Here is a 22197-nt window from a genome sequence, read left to right as displayed (position 1 = left end):
TATTGAGTTAATACGGTATCAGTGAGCCAATGCGCCAACTACAGTTCCGGCAGAAACGTTCACTCATCACTTCATACGCTACTACAGGCTAAACTAAACTTCCAATAAAAAAAATGATAAATTACAAAAAAAAATATTCATCTATTTTCACACAACTTTCTCGCTGACAAATTTTGTCTGACCAAAAAATAAAAAAATCCTCACTTACTACTTTTTTCTTGTCATTGTAAAACGCTATGTAAAATGTAAACAATAATCAAAATTATTTCGAAATTTTTTAATATTTAAAAATGTAACCAATAGATTGCCAATATTAAGAGCGTTAATTTGACGCATCTTACAGAATTGTACGACATTGGCTTCACTTTTAAATCGCGAGAGGAAGCCGTAAAGATCACTGATTTTCGCAGTCTGTTTTCATACTCCGCCGGGACAGTTTTTAACACAGCGAGAGACTGACTTTTTCATGCAGGTTAGTAGTCCGCGGCCAAGTCTACGGTTAAAAAACACAGCGAGACTGACTTTTTCATGCAGGTTAGTATCATTAGCATGTCGGTGACGCGAACCGAGGATTTTACCCTCTACCAAAACGCTCAACGCGCCTAAAGAAGTTTTCACTTCAAAAAAAAATCTATTACCAGACTTTATTAAAACTTCTGGCCTTTTTGGGTCAAAGCACAATATGTATCTACTATGCGAATATTTTTCAGAATAAATTTAAAGCAGATTAATCTACATTTTTGTGTTAAATACAGAACAATACTTGTAGTATATTGTTTCACTCTTTTGTATTACTTGGTAAGCAATTGGTTTAATTCGGGTCTTTGTGAGTAATTTTAGTTCAACATTAGCCACTGGCGACACTGGTTGCAGCAGCTGTTCATCTCTTCTTTTCAGTCTGATACGATTGGTGGCGGTTTGGCTTTAGTTTAGTCTGGTCTTAGACCTTAGACCGAATACAGCAGACGACGGGGACAGAGAGGTTAGTGGCTGTTACCTGTCAACACTGTCAACTTGTATGTGAACATTTTTCATATCTTTGGCGTACTTTAGGGTTAGATTTATTGTTCAGTGATCGCAGTAGTTATCAGTTGTTCAGTCGAATGTGTGGTAGGCTATTCTTTTACAATCTTAGTCATCCTGAACAAACCAAAAGTTGAACGACTTTGAGAATCTTTCATTACTATAAACTACTTAACAATCAAGTATAATATTGTTGTGTTCTGATCTCATGAAGCTGATTGCTGGAAGTCAGATCTCCTCTGTGGTATAAAATTCACTCAGTTTAAATGTATTAGGACTATCTGTGACCCCCCTCCCCAGTTTGGAGAGGTAGTCCATTTATCATTATATGTTTTCTTTTAATTTTGCAGGCGTATAATAGTAAATAAACACAATGTACAGTTTATAAGGGATGTGAGAGTACAAGTAGTGGTACTAATTCCAGAAAAATAAAGATGTACCAATTTGCGGGAGAGGTAGTTAGAAAGAGGTAATGGGTAGGGTACAATAAGCGGACCCGGTTTTTTATATCGAAATTGGCAAACGATATTACTTAATCATAACCATCGATATAATCAATCGATACCGATTAATTATTTTGAACAATTAACTTAAATAATCCATTGGGTAGGGTCCAGTAAGCGGACCCGGTGTTTTATATCGAAATTGGCAAACGATATTACTTAATCATAACCATCGATATAATCAATCGATACTGATTAATTATTTTTAACAATTAACTTAAATAATCTATATGAAACAGCTGTAAACACTTTCAAATAATACAATTAAGGTAATATTTTAAATGTCACATAAGTAACATTGTGCATTAAAAATGGCTGTCAATCTTAGGAAGCTTCACGAAATTGCTTTAAAAAGACAATAAAACATGTTTTTTATGGCTTCAGAATGTTGGGTTAGTACCTAAGAATCCATTATGTGATATTTGTGGAAAGGTAACAAATGTAACTGTCAGAGGAGCTAACATGGTCGTCTTCAGATGCAAAAAAAAAAGGTAATGGTAAAGGTTATTTGTTACATCATTAAATTCACATTTTAATTTAAAACATATGATTGTTATTACTTTTATATCGATTGATAATCTATGATTCGATATGCGAATATTAGGTATCGATGATTATATTCTTCGATATAAAACATCGGGTCCGCTTTATTGGACCCTACCCAATCCATTTCAACAGCTGTAAACACTTAAAATAATACTCGTAATGTAATATTTCAATTTTTATATAAGTAACATTTGATTATTAAAAATGGCAGTCAATTTTAGAAAACTACACGACATTGTTTGGAAAGATGATAAGACATGTTTTTCATGACTTCAACATGTTGGACTCGTGCGGAAAAACCCATTATGTGAAATTTGTGGGAAAGAAACAACTGTAACTGTGAGAGGAGCAAATATGGTCTTCTTCAGTTTTCTTAATTTTGGTTATAATAATTTGTCTGATCACTGTAAATATTAGATTCATATTTTAATTTAAAACATATGATTGTTATTGATAACTATAGATACTTTATATCGATTGATAGTCTAGGATTTGAGATGAGAATATTAGCTATCGATGGTTACATTCGTCGATATAAAAAACCGGGTCCGCTTATCGTACCCTACCCGAGGTAATTAAAAATCGTTCTTGACTAAGTCCAAAGGGTACCACTTTGGGGGCGTTCCATGACCCCTCTTTTACAGAAGTTTTCTGATGTTGACCAAATCGGATGCAATATAATAAGCGGCCACCAACACTATCGGATGATGACTATCGAATGATATGGAATCATCAATATTCATGACCATCCAAAGGACTGAAAGCAAAATGTCAGATCAAATAACTTAATAGATATGTCAAAGAACAATATGGTTTGGTTAGTTTTTTAATTTGAGAAATTAATGTATAAATATTTATTTAATTTACAAATTAAAATATAATATATAATTAATAAAATTAGAACAAAAACGATTTATTTCCAAACATGTTTTTACATAAATGTTGAACGGTGATGTTGAGCTCATAGATGTTTTAGGCTTTAAAAAAAATTTTGGTATCAATTTACAATAACGTGACCATGGAAAGGTATGTTCATTTTTTTTTCCTGAAAACTACAATTTTTCCTGAAAACAATAGTGAAGAAAAAATTCGTTGGCAACAAAAATCAAAGGAGTTACGATTTTTTGAAATCCTCTGAAAACTCTGTTTTTGACAGTACCTCTGGCAATTTTACTGAAATGATGCTGACTAGTACGTTAATCCTGTCAACGATGCCTGCCCGCTGCGCTGCGCACTGCTTGCTCTTTTAGAAAAAAAATTAACTCGAGCTTGCAAAAGTCGAATCCCAGATCACGTGATGCCCCTGATCCTTAACCCTCCAAGTGTTGTTCGACAAAATTTTGTCGGTTATTTTCCATCCTTAACGCAATAATGCCCGAAAGGCATCAATATAATACAATAATATACTTTCCCCCCAGTTTATATGCACCTGTGATAATAATACTTGGCTATAAATGCCCAACCCATGAAAAAAAGTCCATTTTTCATGGTCACGGTATTGTAAATAAATACCAAAATTTTGGTATAGAGAAGCTACATTTCTATATGTTAAAAGAAATATTTTTTTTTTAATTGTATAACATAATTAAATTGTTTTTAAAGTACTCTTGAGCCACATAGTACTAACTATTACCTCACAGGGTAGACATGTTTGGTAGCATTAAAAAAATGCTCCAATTGTTCATCAAGATTTCTTTGTTTATAAAAATATTTTGAGCCAATATACTTGCATATTCATCGCCATTGTTCTTGTCGTTGTCACTAGTGTTTCGCACATAAACGAAGTAATAGATCAATTCAAAATAATCTTTATTCATTCATTTGTATACCGAATCGTGTCAATTTAATGAAAAAAGTACTCAAATTACAATATATAATTATAATGTAATGTTTATAATTTAATTTTTAACAGATAATTAACAAGTATTAAACACTGTGCACTTTCGATTACAAAAATTAATATTAAGATCTTAAGGGAAAGTGCTCAAATTCTTCTAAAGAATATAAAATTAACCCTATCAAAAACTCTTTTAACTTTCTTGTAAAACAAGTAAATTTACTCTCACTTTTTATATATTCAGGAATGTTTCTTAAAAATTTATTTCCTACATATAATGTATTTTTTATATAATTTCAAACAATGACAACGGATACAAATTAATTTTTATATATGGTGTCATAGTGATGCACCACATTACTGCTACTGATGGATGTTTGATGTTTAACATACATGATGGCTTCAAAAATATAAAGTCTATACATAGTTAATATATTTAATTCTCTGAAACGTTCTTTGACAGATTCAAATTTTTAATTTTAAAATGTTTCTGATAGCTTTTTTTATCTTTTCTTTTCTTTAGCTTTTTTTAGTATTGCATCGAAATTTTCTTTTTTAGTAGCCCCGTATACGCACAGTCTTTATGCAATGTGAGACTGAATGTGAGAAAAATAGATAAGTTTTAAGGTGTCAGTACTGCATTAATCAGACATTCTCCTTATTGCGTACAAGCCAGAATTAATCTTATTTATAATAATTTTGGTGTGAGCATCCCATGTCAACAGCTGGTAATGATGTCACTAGTCTAAATAAAGAAAGCTGGCAATGATTAATTATGAGTGCCTTTATGTCAAATGTTGTATGCAATAGTATTGATATTTTAAAATCGATATTCATCATTCAATTGTGTTGGTGGTCGCTTATTATACTGTAGCCACTAATTTTCTTTTTCAAAAATGTGTTTTAATGTTTTTTTTTTTTTTTTTTTTTTTGAATAGGGAGGGAGGTTATGGCATACCCTTTCTCAATTGGTGGTAGTTAGAGAATAAAATGTACACAATGTATTTGATTACTATTGGGCATAGGGAAAATTGGGAAATGGGCCAAACCCAACAGTCTGGGGGTTAACCTGAATATGAAAAAAAGAGAGAAATTCTCAGATTAGCTATCTTTGAGCAATGGTGGGAAGGGTTGATTGAATAAGAATGTTAAGTTCAGCTCAGTTCACCCTTCACTTACTGCAGCGTTTGAAGTCTATTTGTGTACCTGATGAGACAACGAGAACACCACTTCATCTTGATTACATCTGTTTGTAGTCCAGGTGTCTCTGATGTCAAAACAATGTAGAGAGTTCGTTTTGAGCTTCTTCGTCGCCAACTGTTTTGGACCTCTTCAGACAGTGATGTTGAGTCCAGATTCCAGGAGTCAAATCTGTCACAGCGTTAGACTTCAAACGCTGCAATAAGTGGAAAATGTACTGGAGCTGAACTTAACATTCTTATAAGCTAGCTATTGATCACAGATAATGTGATATGATTCTTAGCATACAAGTATAACAGCAAAACGTTAGTTCCATTTTCAATAATAATATAAAAATATTTATGATCAGCACGCTATTTAACCATTTGTAGTTTTTTTTTTTTTCAGGATAAACATCGAAATAATGGATTTCATTTCCAGATTCTAAATCAATAATATAACCTAGGGGTACATTTCAAAAATAAAATTTTAGATTTTTTTTACTTTTGTCAGTGGGAAATTTTAAGAAAAGAGCCAAATGGTTTGTTGATATTTTGTTTCATGTCAAACTAATTAATCCAAAACTCATCATCCATAGTCAAATGATATCTTCCACTCGCCAAGAGTCACCATTGATAAATTTGTTCAACATTTCCTGATACCCATTTTACACATGATTGTTTCTGTGATACCTTTTACACTGAAGGACCTTTCCTTATACAGAAGGTGAAGGATGAGTGAGAAGGCTTAGTATAACCTCAGCATCTTGATACTTTGATTGTAGATAATACTTTATCATTTTCTCAATAGCAGCTATGTTTCTCGCAGCACTTGATGATCTAAAACTGCACTCTTTTTTTTATAGTGAAAACATTCCACATTTAAATCCCGAAACCAATAAAAACTAGAAGTAAGTTTGTATTCTGAATGAGCAATATCCGTAAAAAACTGCTGACAACCGATTTTCTTCTTTCTAATTCTATGCCTTGAACAAAAACATGGCACTGTTATCTAAATTTTCTATCAAAGATGATAAGGCATCAACCACATTATATTCCAAACTAAGCCTGCAGTCTTTTAATTGTTCTACCTATAGTAACGTTTTCATCTTTTTGCTTGGTTTTAAATATAGTTGTATCTGAAAACATCTTGTTACCATCATATCAGATATTTAATGAAAAAAAAACTGTAGAGGGTATAAACAAGAATACCTTTGGTCATTAGTAAAGGCTACAGTAACACAATAAATGTTTTTTTTTTTTTTGTGATTTGTAAGCCGTGAATTAGACAATTTTATTCATTATAAGTTTGAATAAAATGCATTACGGTACTAAACAACCACATGTACACAAAAATTGACTTTAGAAGTAATTGATTTTAATTTTATACAATCAAATAATAAAACTGATATCATGAGGATCTGTATCTCAACCTCCACCTTCCAGAATTCTCTTATAGCGTGGTAAAGTAAAATTCATTGTGTAGTACATATTAAAACAGAATATCTGTCTCACTCTTTGGCTTTTAATAATATAATATGCAAATATTTATCTGGTAATAATTATTTTTTACCATACTGATTTTTAAGCAAAATGTAAAAACATTTATTTTTCAACTCTATTTGCAATCTTTTTTTAAGAGGTTGGCACAACTTCAGGATATGATAGTAGGACTAAAACCAAGCAAAAAGTTTATATGAACATACGCCCTATCTCAATTCGTTTAGTGTCTATATATACATATGTGATTTTTACTAAAAAATGTGTATCTCAGCACTCATTTAAGTAAATAACTTGAAACTTGGCATTTATGTTAAGCTAATAAAAGGAATGATAACAAAAATTGAAATACCTATTATCACTTTCCATTTCAAAATGGTGGCATTTAAAATTGTCGAACTTTAATATCTAAAAAAATGTTAATCCCACTAAAAAAGCAGGAATAACTAACTATTTGTTGCAAATTTAATTATAAAACTAACAATACCAACTTGTTTAAAACCGGTTGAGAAATAAAATAACTACATCAATTTTAGTTGGTGAGTGCTTGTGCTTTCTTACATGTGGAAAGTATATTCTTAGGTCCAAGTTGTAATTGTTTGTTATTCATTGGTCATTGCATTTCAACAGCTGTTTTTAAATAAAATAAAACATGTATATACAAAAGATATTTTATTTTTTAGATAGAATTTGCATTAAGATTTAAAGTCACAAATGCTGCTCAATTTGGTGACATCTTTCAACAATTTATGCTTCACTTTGGAGGTTTAAGGAATTTCTTGGTCTTTCAAAGACCCCAGGAGTAGCCCTGATACTGTTATATCCTCCTTGCACCTGTCAGAGAAATTCTTATAAAAAAAAAAAAATAGGAGGCAATACTTTAGTATGATAAGGACAGGATTTGAAGTTCTGCTATAGATCTCAATAATGTTCTTATCAACAAGTTTATGTCAGAAGAAAGTTCTAATAAAATAATTAAATATGAGTTTAAATTACATATATCTATTGCTTCTAAGTATAATGAGTAGACATGTGTATACGTCCATTACACACAATGCTGGTTCAGACACGACTATTGCCATAAGAATCTTAGGGTTGAGTAGGAATAACAAACATTTATAAATCGGTATTTATTTAATTTTTAAACTTGAAAATGTATGAAGTTTAAATTTGATGTAATACTGAAATTATATATAAAAGTACAATCTTGTTAAAGGGTATTATTATTTCTCTTAAATGGTGTAGGGCCTGTTTGTTATAATAAAAAAACTAGGATAAAAGTACAGTATGTGATTTCGTGCGACTCCAAATACTCAGAAGTTGTGTTTATGTTAAATCTGAAGGTTTCTTTCTAATTGTATACTTCCAATAACATTTATCATATTTTTTAATTGATTATATTCTGTTTCAGATAAATTATCTCACAAAGCGAGAGATGGCGTTAAAAGCTCTATCAAGTTTATCGTCAAATGAATATGAGACATTTTTAAACTCATTTGATACTGTATTGTCGGACTGTGATGGTAAGTTTTAAGTTAAAAGTATGTACACACTGTTTAGCTTTTGATGAATAAAGATGGAGGGATGGAATTCGGGACACCTTTCTAGGAAATAGAATGAACTTTTTAGTCACTGTTACAACTTTGCCCTTTCCCCAAAATGGGATTTTACATATATAAAATAATTATTATTATTTTGTGTCACAGTAGGACAGAGTGTTCAATTTTGTATGTATCTTACAGGGTTAACGCAAAAGAACGTTAAGATTTGTTTTAACCTGTGAAAAGATAAGGTAACTAATCAAAATAAACTTTATGCAATTAATTATTAGAGATAAATAAAAGGTTATTTATTCCTATCAGTAGATAATGATGTGAAAGCCATTCTACAAATATTGAAGCAATAATCTATCACTCCTGCAAGTATGACCAATAGTTTGGAGGTTTCTAATTCTTACAATAGCAGTTGTTAGTCTTTAATGTGAATGGAATCCAGAATATCACATCAGAGTTGATGAAAATATAATTATTCACATGTAATCAACACTTGCATCGCATTTCATTCTGACAATTTCATTCCAGTATTTGTCTGTTTGGTTATTTTGTTCATTAAATGCATCAAAAGTGGAAAGTTTCCAGTGTCATATTAGTACTATAGAATGTTTCAATTTGTTTTGCATTAATCCTCTGCAGTAATTTTTAAATCTATGTAAATTAAATAAGCAGGATAACTTTCTGTAGCCTCACAAGAATCCTGTTATACATTGATGTTTTTGGCAGAGAATCGTAGCTGGTATTACAACTTCAGCTATACAAGTTTTAGCAGTGATTCAGGAATAAGAGGTAAACAGATTGTCTTTTCATTTTTTGTACATGAAGAAATGAATGTGATAATGGAACATGTTAATTGGATAAAAACTGTTCAATATAAAAATTGATCATGTCATAAGGTGGTACTCTACCACAAGTGTGAAACAGCTATTCGTCATGCAATGTCCACATGTGCCATTGAGTTCACGGTTTCAGACTTTGACAGATAATTGATAAGTGTATCACTAGTGGTCGTATCCATACTCAATTCATGGTATTTATTGCTATAGAAATTGTGTTTAGAAGCATGATGTGTCTAACGCTTTGCTTAAATCTCCACAGTTTGGTTTTTAATACTTTTTACTAAAAACCTAGATGGGATATGTAATAAATATACCAATATTAGGAGCAAATCTGAATCAGTTTGCTGGACATTGATTTGCCTACTAACTATCAACATATGTTTTCACATTTTGGTGCAAGGTAGAGTCAAATTGTAGCCAATCATTGTATTGTGTCAAAATAAAATTATTATTAAAATATGTCAATTCTGAAGGAAACAGGATTTTTCCGGACATTTACCATCGTTCAGTGAAACATGAAATCAGTAACACTACGTTTTGAGATCTGCAATCTGATCTCTTCTTCAGGTAAAGAACTAACCTAATACATAATTATTACAAACTAGGTTAAAATAAACAAATCATACCAAAGCGTTGTGGCACGCCTAAGTCAGGAATCACAACCACCATGTTGTTTGTCAACTTCACTAACTCTAAAAACATGCACTTAATAAATAATTATACACAACACTAATCATTAAAACTGAACTACAGAATACAGGTCACAATACGTCTGCATTCGTCTACTAACCTCCTACGACTGATAGAGGGCACTAGCCAATGGCAATCGTCACGGCAGACGAAACCAAGATGGTGGAAATAAAAAGGAAGGGGGACAGGAATGGGCCCTTTCGTTATTATTGGTTCATGCTAGATGAACTTCTTAAAACCATATTGAGTCGTAGGTGGTGAGTAGACGAATGCAGATGTATTGTGACCTGTATTCTGTAGTTCAGTTTTAATGATTAGTGTTGTGTATAGTTTTTTTATTAAATACATGTTTTTAGAGTTAGTGAAGTGGACAAACAACACGGTGGTTGTGATTCCTGACTTATGCGTGCCACAACGCTTTAGTATGATTTGTTTATTTTAACCTAGTTTGTAATTATGTAATTAGGTCTTTACCTGAAGAAGAGATCAGAGTGTAGATCTTGAAACGTAGTGTTACTGATTTCTTGTTTCACTGAACGATGGCAAATGTCCGGAAAAATCCTGTTTCCTTCACAATCCTTCCATCGTCAAAAATAACCTTCAAACAAAGAATGTCAATTCTGTTTCGATGATTTATACAAGTAACACGTATGTTTCAGTGCTTTATCAGTTTGCACAAACAATTGTGCATTAAATACAGTTTATTAACTAATAAATGTAGCATGGTTTTTAAAGTTTTATATTGTCTAATTTATCATAAATTATCTGAATAAAGTTAATCCATTGATCAAAAGTTATCCAATTTTATTTAATATTCAGCCGAAACCAACCTACATAACAAAGTTTGCTACTCCAGTAATAAATCAAGCATTAAAAATTTTGGAGAAACACTGCTCCAGGAATACATTCAGTGGTAGAATATGAATAACAGTACTTTAAATTTAAGCATCTGTAAGGAACAACAGCTCTGTTTAAAATTATAAGTTCAAAGTATCAAATAAGGATGAGTTCCTCCAGGTAGAATATGAATAACAGTACTTTAAATTTAAGCATCTGTAAGGAACAACAGCTCTGTTTAAAATTATAAGTTCAAAGTATCAAATAAGGATGAGTTCCTCCAGGTAGAATATGAATAACAGTACTTTAAATTTAAGCATCTGTAAGGAACAGCAGTTCTGTTTAAAATTATAAGTTCAAAGTTTCAAATAAGGATGAGTTCCTCCAGCATTTAATTTTTTTATTGCTTTAGGTGTGTTGTGGCTGGAGAGTGAAGTGATAAAAGGTTCTCCAGAAGTGATTAATAAATTTAAAACGTCGGGTAAAAAGATATTTTACGTAACCAATAACAGCACCAAAACGAGAGATCAGTTTCTTGATAAATTCAAAAAGCTTGGATTCAATGCAACAAAAGGTAAGTTGAAAAATATAATAGATACAATGCAATACAATAGATACCAGATTTCATGCCTACAATGGTATTAATTGCTCAACAATGGTGATGAAGTCACAAAACACCATGCAAAATGCAAAACATAATGGGAACAATTCAAGAAAAATGAATTATATATATTTATAGACACAAAAGCATAGATAAATTAATTGTGTTTAAACTTTATTTAGTACTTTAATTTTGGCTATACTATCTGAACTGCAAAATAAAACTCAGTCTGGCCTCACTGAATAATTATTATTTGCAGAATTTGTTATGTTTTCTCCTTTATTCCCTCTTTCTCTCTCTACACATGTGTAGCTGTTTTAGTTTATCTGTAATTTTTAATTGATGCTGAATAAATTAAATTTCTCTGAGATCTTGGAAATCATTTAAAATACTTTTCAAATATCCTCTTTGGTGTAAGACAGTTTGATTGTATGGCGGCTTAAATGTTGAAAAATCATATTAAACATTATATCAATACAAACATGAAGAATTTAGAAAATAGTATACACTGTTATGTGACAAACAAAAAGGATACCATTTTAAAACTTATTTATTAGGTTGTTTTTGATTTAAAACTTTTCCAAAATCATGCAGGTATCATTGTACCATGTTGAGTTAGAAAAATTCAAAATATTAATAGTATGTTTTGTATTTACTTATAAAGATATTTGTTATTGTGATTATTGGCATTTGGTGATTGTGTTTCAAATTCCATTGACCAATCATAACCTCTCAAACCTCCTAGTTACTTTCAAAAAAAGAATACACACAACTTGTTACGTAACGCTTCACTGAGGTTGCATGCAAATTTTAAATTATATTGTTATATTCATTTTTTTGTTTATCGTATTGTTATTATGGTACACGTTGAAATGTTGTATTATAGTACTCAGTTTGTCTATAAATTTATTTATTATGTGATTTTCACGTGGTCACCATGGTTACCCATAAGACTACCAATGTTAATATTTTCACAAATCCCATAGAGTGATTTGCGCTATCGTCGAGCTTGGTGTTGCCTATATAGAAATGAAACTTCGTTTACAATTTCAAATATATAAATTTGTCCGTTCTCGATATATTGTGCGGACACACAAAGAGACAAAAAATGAAATTTTTCCAGCTCCTCAAGTGATAAGTTCCCGTAACACTCAACAAATTAAATATATCAACAATTAATTGTTGTAGGAATAATCTGCTAATCAACTAAACATAAAGTTTAATGCTAAACATCAATAAATTGATGCATGTTATCAAAAATGAATAAAGAACACATACTAAGTTTTATTGGCTATTCAGAAAAAATATCGTATGTGTTTGATTGATTAAATATTCAAAAAGTATACACGAAGAAAATTGAACAGTGTTTGTGTAATAATCATATCTCATCTCTCAGGATTCCATAATTAATAATAAGGGCTTAAAATTGTTTTTAGGTTTAACATTGTTCTTACAGGGTAAAGTGTTGTTTCACTACATCCGATTCTTAATCCCTTAACGGTTTTCTTTTTTTTACCTTAAACTATGTTGTTTTGCTGAATACTTTTGCTGTTTTTTACAGAGCCGGGTTTTTTAGAGCTTAGATAAATAGTGTTTTATGAAGCAAGTGCTTGAAATCAGCTGTTTAAACTTTTAGGGGTGATATTAATACTTTGATGGAAAACCTTATCTAATAAGCTCAAAATAATGTTTACTAATTACATAATCAATTTTTTAATCTGCATACAGATTCCTAACAACAGAATAAAAGGCATGAGTGAAATGGTTTTATAAACATGGAATTCAGAGACATTACTGTGAGAAATTTCTTTTTCTTAATTTAGATCGGTTACTTCAAATGAATGAGAATGAGAATGTCTTTATTTACGAAGTTTAATTTTATAAACAGTGTTACAGAGATAGAATTCAATTAAGTATACAGTTATAATCAAAATGTACAAAGAATTTTAAACGTCCTTTGTATAACTCTTCTATGGAGTAATAAGATCCAGGAATTTGTAGGTCGGTGTAAAGCCATCTTGAAATTTGTGCCTCTTTTGGTTGAATTAAAACATTGTTAATGGATTTTAATATCCTATTAAAATAAATCATTGTTGGCCTATTCGTGCACAAGCATCCTGTAAATAGGATACTAAACTGAATTATTCTATAAAATTATATGTTAATGAACACAAACTGTTTCTGTCTGAGATCAGTAAGAAGATTGACATTGTTATCAATGGCCTTGACTTTAGTTAATAGTTGATCAGTTTGTACTACTGACACAATTTGTAAACGCTGATGTTCTGTGTGTCATATAATATGACAGTTTCTAATTTATTTGATTTTCAATGATATTGACACTTCAAAGGCTCTATTACTCTGAACAAGAGTGTATTTTTTCTCAATATCATAACAAACATTCGCATGTCTGGTCTTACTCAAGTATTCCCATAGACAGTGTGCTTGAAAAGTCTTGTAACGGTTTAATAATTTTTGAACCATTTCTTCTAAAGCAATGAGACTTAGTATATCAATATTACCTATAAAATCTAAATTTTTTTATATGATTATCAAGTTTTTATCTCATCAGGGGATGGCCCAAAAGGAGTCAGAAGGAAATCTTAAATTAGAATATACATTGAGATATACATTAAATTAAAGATCTTTTTTAGTAAAATACAATGCTGCAAACTGGATCTCAAAAGGTTAATATATCCAGAGGTATTTCCTGAATTTCTTCATTGGTGTGATATTTCCAAAAACACTGTATGCAATCAGTAACCCAAATATAGGCAATTGGTGGGTGGGGGGGGGGGGGGGTGGGGGGGGGGGGGGGTGGGGGGGGGGGGGGGTGGGGGGGGGGGGGGGTGGGGGGGGGGGGGGGTGGGGGGGGGGGGGGGAAATACTATAGTACTGATGTCCACATGGCATCACTAGACTGTTATGGTTCCACTATTAATATACCAGCTAATGTAACTCTTGTGAGCTCAGATTATGAAGTAATAGTACCACACTCTGAGTAAATACTATAGTACTGATGTCCACATGGCATCACTAGACTGTTATGGTTCCACTATTAATATACCAGCTAATGTAACTCTTGTGAGCTCAGATTATGAAGTAATAGTACCACACTCTGAGTAAATACTATAGTACTGATGTCCACATGGCATCACTAGACTGTTATGGTTCCACTATTAATATACCAGCTAATGTAACTCTTGTGAGCTCAGATTATGAAGTAATAGTACCACACTCTGAGTAAATACTATAGTACTGATGTCCACATGGCATCACTAGACTGTTATGGTTCCACTATTAATATACCAGCTAATGTAACTCTTGTGAGCTCAGATTATGAAGTAATAGTACCACACTCTGAGTAAATACTATAGTATTGATGTCCACATGGCATCACTAGACTGTTATGGTTCCACTATTAATATACCAGCTAATGTAACTCTTGTGAGCTCAGATTATGAAGTAATAGTACCACACTCTGAGTAAATACTATAGTACTGATGTCCACATGGCATCACTAGACTGTTATGGTTCCACTATTAATATACCAGCTAATGTAAACTCTTGTGAGCTCAGATTATGAAGTAATAGTACCACACTCTGTGTAAATACTATAGTACTGATGTCCACATGGCATCACTAGACTGTTATGGTTTCCACTATTAATATACCAGCTAATGTAACTCTTGTGAGCTCAGATTATGAAGTAATAGTACCACACTCTGAGTAAATACTATAGTACTGATGTCCACATGGCATCACTAGACTGTTATGGTTCCACTATTAATATACCAGCTAATGTAACTCTTGTGAGCTCAGATAATGAAGTAATAGTATCACACTCTGAGTAAATACTATAGTACTGATGTCCACATGGCATCACTAGACTGTTATGGTTCCACTATTAATATACCAGCTAATGTAACTCTTGTGAGCTCAGATTATGAAGTAATAGTACCACACTCTGAGTAAATACTATAGTACTGATGTCCACATGGCATCACTAGACTGTTATGGTTCCACTATTAATATACCAGCTAATGTAACTCTTGTGAGCTCAGATTATGAAGTAATAGTACCACACTCTGAGTAAATACTATAGTACTGATGTCCACATGGCATCACTAGACTGTTATGGTTCCAATATTAATATACCAGCTAATGTAACTCTTGTGAGCTCAGATTATGAAGTAATAGTACCACACTCTGAGTAAATACTATAGTACTGATGTCCACATAGCATCACTAGACTGTTATGGTTCCACTATTAATATACCAGCTAATGTAACTCTTGTGACCCCAGATAATGAAGTAAGAGTACCACACTCTGAGTAAATACTATAGTACAGATGTCCAAATGGCATCACTAGACTGTTATGGTTCCACTATTAGTATACCAGCTAATGTAAATCTTGTGACCCTAGATAATGAAGTAAGAGTACCACACTCTGAGTAAATACTATAGTACTGATGTCCACATGGCATCACTAGACTGTTACGGTTCCACTATTAATATAACAACTAATGTAACTCTCATGAGCCCAGATAATGGAGTAAGAGTACCACACTCTGAGTAAATACTATAGTACAGATGTCCAAATGGCATCACTAGACTGTTATGGTTCCACTATTAGTATACCAGCTAATGTAACTCTTGTGACCCTAGATAATGAAGTAAGAGTACCACACTCTGAGTAAATACTATAGTACTGATGTCCACATGGCATCAATAGACTGTTACGGTTCCACTATTAATATACCAGCTAGTGTAACTCTTGTGACCCCAGATAATGAAGTAAGAGTACCACACTCTGAGTAAATACTATAGTACTGATGTCCATATGGCATCACTAGACTGTTACGGTTCCACTATTAATATAACAACTAATGTAACTCTTGTGAGCTCAGATTATGAAGTAATAGTACCACACTCTGAGTAAATACTATAGTACTGATGTCCACATAGCATCACTAGACTGTTACGGTTCCACTATTAATATACCAACTAATGTAACTCTTGTGAGCTCAGATAATGAAGTAATAGTACCACACTCTGAGTAAATACTATAGTACTGATGTCCACATAGCATCACTAGACTGTTATGGTTCCACTATTAATATACCAGCTAATGTAACTCTTGTGAGCTCAGATTATGAAGTAATAGTACCACACTCTGAGTAAATACTATAGTACTGATGTCCACATGGCATCACTAGACTGTTATGGTTCCACTATTAGTATACCAGCTAATGTAACTCTTGTGACCCTAGATAATGAAGTAAGAGTACCACACTCTGAGTAAATACTATAGTACTGATGTCCACATAGCATCACTAGACTGTTACGGTTCCACTATTAATATACCAACTAATGTAACTCTTGTGAGCTCAGATAATGAAGTAATAGTACCACACTCTGAGTAAATACTATAGTACTGATGTCCACATAGCATCACTAGACTGTTACGGTTCCACTATTAATATACCAACTAATGTAACTCTTGTGAGCTCAGATAATGAAGTAAGAGTACCACACTCTGAGTAAATACTATAGTACTGATGTCCACATAGCATCACTAGACTGTTACGGTTCCACTATTAATATACCAGCTAATGTAACTCTTGTGAGCTCAGATTATGAAGTAATAGTACCACACTCTGAGTAAATACTATAGTGCTGATGTCCACATGGCATCACTAGACAAGTTTTTCAGCACAATAATATTCTTTATAAAGTATTGCATTGTATTATTCATAATAATTAAATATTTTTTATAACCAGTACTATTATATATTTTTGAAGATTAACCTTTATTATTCATATATTTTTCAGACAGCTCACACATTCTTTTGGAAAAATCCATTTCAATTTGCAACATAAATTTAAAAAAAGCTATACAAATGGACTTTTAAAGGATACAGCACTAAAAATGTTATTTAGTTTTAATTTTTAAAGAATTTGAATTCTTAAAATACATTGATAGACGCACGTTGTCGGACAAAGTCCCGCCGCGTTGCAACTCGTCGCGTAATCTTGTGATGTTCATTCAGACATTCCCTTTAATCAATACCGCCACCTAGTGTCAGTAATTGAATTGAACGATCTTTTATCTCCCTTCGTGAGGGTGTTTTCTTTCAATCAAGCTCCCAGTGAATCTTCCTTTGCTAGTAGCTAGGAGCTATTATCATTTAAATTGTCGAAACCTTTACGTTCAATTTTATTTAAACTGTTTAGTTAGACCTTTTTATGCAGCTATTACATAAATCATTTTCTTATATCCAAAAACAACTCAAAATGGTAAAAAAATATTTCTTGAAATTAAATTGCTAATTATACATCTAGCTCATCATCACCCAATCTAAACCAATAATTTATTAATTTATATGTGCGGCTAATAAACGAATTCGAAATATTTTATTAAAAAGTTTTCCCCTGCAATCGAACATAATGGTATTACAGTCTAAATATTATGATGGTAAAGTATAATTTTGATTTATCTTACAATTTCTTACTGTATTTTCGCAATCTCTGAAAGAATGCTTCTAATTTTATTCCACCGAAATTATTATAGTGGCATATTTAGCCAAGTAATTTGAATATTCGGTTGGAAAACTAGAGAACAGATGGTACATACTAATTTTCCTTTATTGATATCAGTAAATGTCTCATAACTATTTATAGACATGAAAACAATACATGAAATAAGAAACATTTGAATTCATAAAAAAATGTTACAGAGCTGTAGCACAAAACTTTTTATATCATATTTATCTTTATGTCCATTGTATGCTACTGAACTATGTCGATACAGAATTTTTGACGTGACAACGTCTTAAATTAGGTTGCGGCTCGGAGTCACTCATGAAAAAGTGTAACGCCCGGTAACGTTACGATGCCCGTCCAGTGGGTTCGCCGCACGGGATAAAGCAGATAACTGTGGGTCCGCCGCACGGGATAAAGCAGATAACTATGTTTATTCGTGAAAATGTGGAGTGCTTAGATTCGTCATTTACAACAGCTACAACAATAAAGGTAAATAATTGTACACTGATATTTCATTATCGTAAACTATGATTGATTGATTAATTGTTAGATTGACACAAAAGTTGAGAAACTGAGTTTATAGGTTATGTCATACTATTGACAAATGTTGATAGTGTTAAGTAAATTATTAGTTTAAATCACTCTGCAATCAATCGTAATTCAGTCGATTGAGAAGAAACAGCGCTATTGCTAGTCAAACATTTAAAATAACAAATTATAACCTCTAACCTGTCATAACAGTGCGACCAAACAAACGAACTAAACCGACCAATCACCACACGCGGAGTTAGAATTTAACTGTGTTTAGCAAGAATTTCAAATTCCAATTTTAGTAAATGTTTTATTCAACTTTACCATTTACAATAACAAATTTTAATTAATTTCAAATTATGTACAATGTTTTAATAAACAAAATATATTTCTATAGTTAAAATTTGTGCAATTCTTATTTTCATTCAATTCCTTGTTCCTATTGTGCAATTTAATAATATTCATATCAATAAATATTCTTCCGAGAAAAAGACGTTGTCACGTAAAATCTTCGCCCGTAAAACCGACATTACAGGCAACCATAATTTTTTATCTTTATGTCCAATTTATGCTATTAAACTATGTCGATAATGAATTTTTTAAATTAATTTAAATTGAACCTATTGGGTGAGTTCAATGAATTATATAAAATTGAGTAGAGCTTCAATGTATGTTATTTATATAACTTTATGTCTCTACTCTTAGTTTATTCTTAATTGTGTGCTACAAAGGGCGCATCTAGATTTTGCTATCTAACAACTAAAGATTTTTTGCGTGTTAAATTATTCGTGGAAAAATGTACTCCATAACAACTTGATGACGTTTTTTAAGTGTGATCTTTGTTTCAGATTATTCATAAGAAAAACGTCAGATTTTTTTCAAAACCATTTTGATCTTATTTCTTGTTTAATTAGATTTTTATTTTACAATACCTCTTGGGAAATAAATTAAAATGATACTGCGTATAAATATAACAATTATTTATCTAAATTAGCATTTAGTAAACAAACAGTAGGACAGCCAATATAATTAAACACCGTTTCAGCTCTTTTCTAAACAAAAACACTATTAAAATTCATGAAACATTTTATCACCACAACACTTTTACATGTCGGTGGAGCAATGCTAATTCCATAGTGATAAGCATGCGGCAAAATATCAAGGAATTTTAATATACGATGTAATAAAAATTAATAAAATGAGGTTAAGAAATAAATAATAACCGTCGTTTTAACATCCAAATACTAAGGTAAAAAATATATTAAAAATGTCTTCGATACAACATTGAACAATGTACAGAACATTCTTGAGGCTCAAGAAGCAACTGAAACACTCGACAGCGTCTTGAAATGATCTCACAAAGCCTCTTAGTATTCTTGACTAAATTATCCGCGTAATAATGCTCCCCACATTGATGAATAATTTCACTTCTCGTCAGCATAACGTGAATGAGGAGTCATTGAGGGGTACAGGCAGGAAGTGAGTGAAGAGTCTACAGACATTTAGCCGCGAGGGGTCTGACAATAGCGAAACACTTGAGCACTTGTTTTAATGTCTGAATATACTCAGTACTATAGAACGTACTGGTTGTGTTCTTGGGTAAATATAACTTGTGCGAATTAAAACGGAATTTAAATAGTTTGGAGGGTTTTTAAACTTAGATGATCAAATACCCTTATTGTTAAATTTAGGTTTATCTTTACAAAAAAGAAATTTTTAAAACAAATAAAAATCAGAGAGATGGACCAACATCACGAGAATACGCTTTAGTTCGATCCTTTATTTGCTATTTCTCTCTTTCCTTTTAGAAGAGCAAACTCTTTGAAGGGTCCATGACGTCTACGCTATGGGTTAACTATACAACAAACGGGGTTTTACTAGGCTCAAGGTACTTTAACCAATTGTACTAAACTTTGTTGAAGGAATACACTCCTGAAATTTTAGTAACCTCTCAAGGAATCGAACCCGTGAACTTTAGAGAGTCGCAGCCTTACCTCTGAGCTACCAACCTCTGGTTATCATTCCAGTCACGAAAGGATAAAGTCGTAGTCAAAGTCTCAAATACAGAACTACAAAGGTTTGATAAGACCGCCTTGCTTTCATAGGCGGGACAATTTTCATAGGGTAGGGGCCGCTTCCTGTCGAGGAAGAATTTAGGGCACTAATGTCAAGTCATGTCCCTCCGGAAGAAGTGGAAGCCAGCTCTGAACCAGTCTCTCCAGTCAAAGCAGGCAGGGGGTGGCACACCTAATGTTGAGGCAAACAAAAACCTCTTGACACTTAGGGAATGAACCCCACCAACTCCAACAGTCATCTCCTGCAGTAGACTTTCTAGTAGGTCTACTATCTAATTACACTTGCACCCTAGAATCTCAACATGTGCGGTTAGTGATGTGCCGCTCCTGGACATCCGTAAGGTTGCCCAGATTGAAGTGACACATCGGTTTTTGCTGTGCCCAGTGTGGGTTCAACTGTAAGGTATAAACCAGATAGAAGTAACCCCTGCAGGGTTAGTAACCCACTTAGTTTAACCTTGCAACAGTAAACTAGTTTTATTTAATTAAATCATTCAATTTAAATCCGTATCGATTTTTAATAACCCTTCGTATGACTATCTTCACTTTATGAGAATTTTACTTGAACGCACAGCCGCAAAGGCAGAGTTAGATACAGGTCCTTTATATTGATCTGAGCAGTTTAATTACCAATGTACACAGAACAGAAAGGCTGCCAAGTCAATAAAAGATCAGTTTAATTTGTCCAGAGAACGGTCTTGGCTCTCTGACCGAATGATGTTGGCGTTGCTAGAGTTCATAACCTACATTTTCACACAATTGTGTCGGATAGGTGTGTATACTGGCAAATTATTATCTTAGATTTCAGATTGCTTTGTCACTTATCTTGGTTATCAATCATAGGCCCCACTCAATAACAATTTAAATTAATAAGCTAGTAATTTTTAGACAAATAGCCTTTCCTAAAATAGCTTCAAACCACAATAACTTGATCATATTGCTTTCAACCTGCAGTTTCAAATTAAATATATATATATATATATATAATACAATACAAAACCTTATGCCTTATACCCTTAAGTACAATCTACTCCATTTATTTCAAGAACATATTTTATTTTAACATTTACAGTTTATGTGACAGCATATGTCCTTAATTGCTCCTAAGAACACATTCATAGCGTGTCTACATCTACTCTCGGATCTAAAGTTTTAGATACCCGAGTTTACAAGTTACCCACAATCTAACCAATCGAACAATAATAGGAATAAACCATGAAAATTGAATTTGTTTATTTCTTCAAGGGTATTTGTATTTAGTGTGATAAATTGAACCGAACTCAATGATAACACCTACACTAATTTAAAGATGTGGAAGTATAAAAAATCCTATTTTTGAATATATGTAGCCACCAATTTGAACAGTATAAAGATAAAAACTAAAATTGAAATACTTGACTAAAAAGCAAATTTTATAATTATTTCTCACTTGGTCTATGTTTTCATTTAAAATTTTTCAGGTTTAAACCCATGACCTCTATTTTAGGAACATTCTGTCCATTTTTACAAGTACACAAATATTTTTTCAAATAGCCAGTAGCTTATTTAGTGGGTTCTTAATCACCCTTTATGGTTGTAGCTCTTTCTGTTCTGCTACTACAAACAGTGCTTAGTTGAATGATGTCTATCTTTTCCAACCTTGTCAGCAACTGCTTTATGATTCTTTAATACTGGTAAAATAATATAATCAGTATTTGATTCTTGTAATTGGTCAATAATTTCACAAAACTTATTCTAAAATAATGGGTATTTATCGCCTAATGTTACACTACAACAGTTAAGGTTTGTGTAAAATATATACTATCAAGAACAAATATGCTGGATCAGACTTGCCTGTGGCGCCCTCCAACTGTTCGTATGAAATTTGTTAAAATTAATTTTGATTGACTTGATAAAAGTGGAAACCACGTATTTACAAACATTTAACGACAAAACGT

The 22197-nt window shown here is 32.2% G+C and overlaps 1 protein-coding gene across 1 annotated transcript in view; it reads left to right on the top strand.

The window, feature by feature from the left end:
• Positions 1-1028: 1028 nt before the first annotated feature.
• The window catches only part of LOC124363388 (phosphoglycolate phosphatase 1A, chloroplastic-like), a 68662-nt gene continuing 47493 nt past the window's right edge, over positions 1029-22197 (top strand). The window contains exons 1-3 of the mRNA XM_046818639.1: positions 1029-1267; positions 7999-8110; positions 10919-11080. Of these exons, the coding sequence (XP_046674595.1) occupies positions 1232-1267; positions 7999-8110; positions 10919-11080 (310 nt within the window). The 5' untranslated portion in view covers positions 1029-1231. The remainder of the gene's footprint in view (positions 1268-7998; positions 8111-10918; positions 11081-22197) is intronic.

Source organism: Homalodisca vitripennis, chromosome 5 (assembly GCF_021130785.1).
Source record: "Homalodisca vitripennis isolate AUS2020 chromosome 5, UT_GWSS_2.1, whole genome shotgun sequence".
Lineage (NCBI taxonomy): Eukaryota > Metazoa > Arthropoda > Insecta > Hemiptera > Cicadellidae > Homalodisca > Homalodisca vitripennis.
Note: the sequence above shows the minus strand (reverse complement) of the source record. Positions and strands in the feature narration are given on the sequence as shown.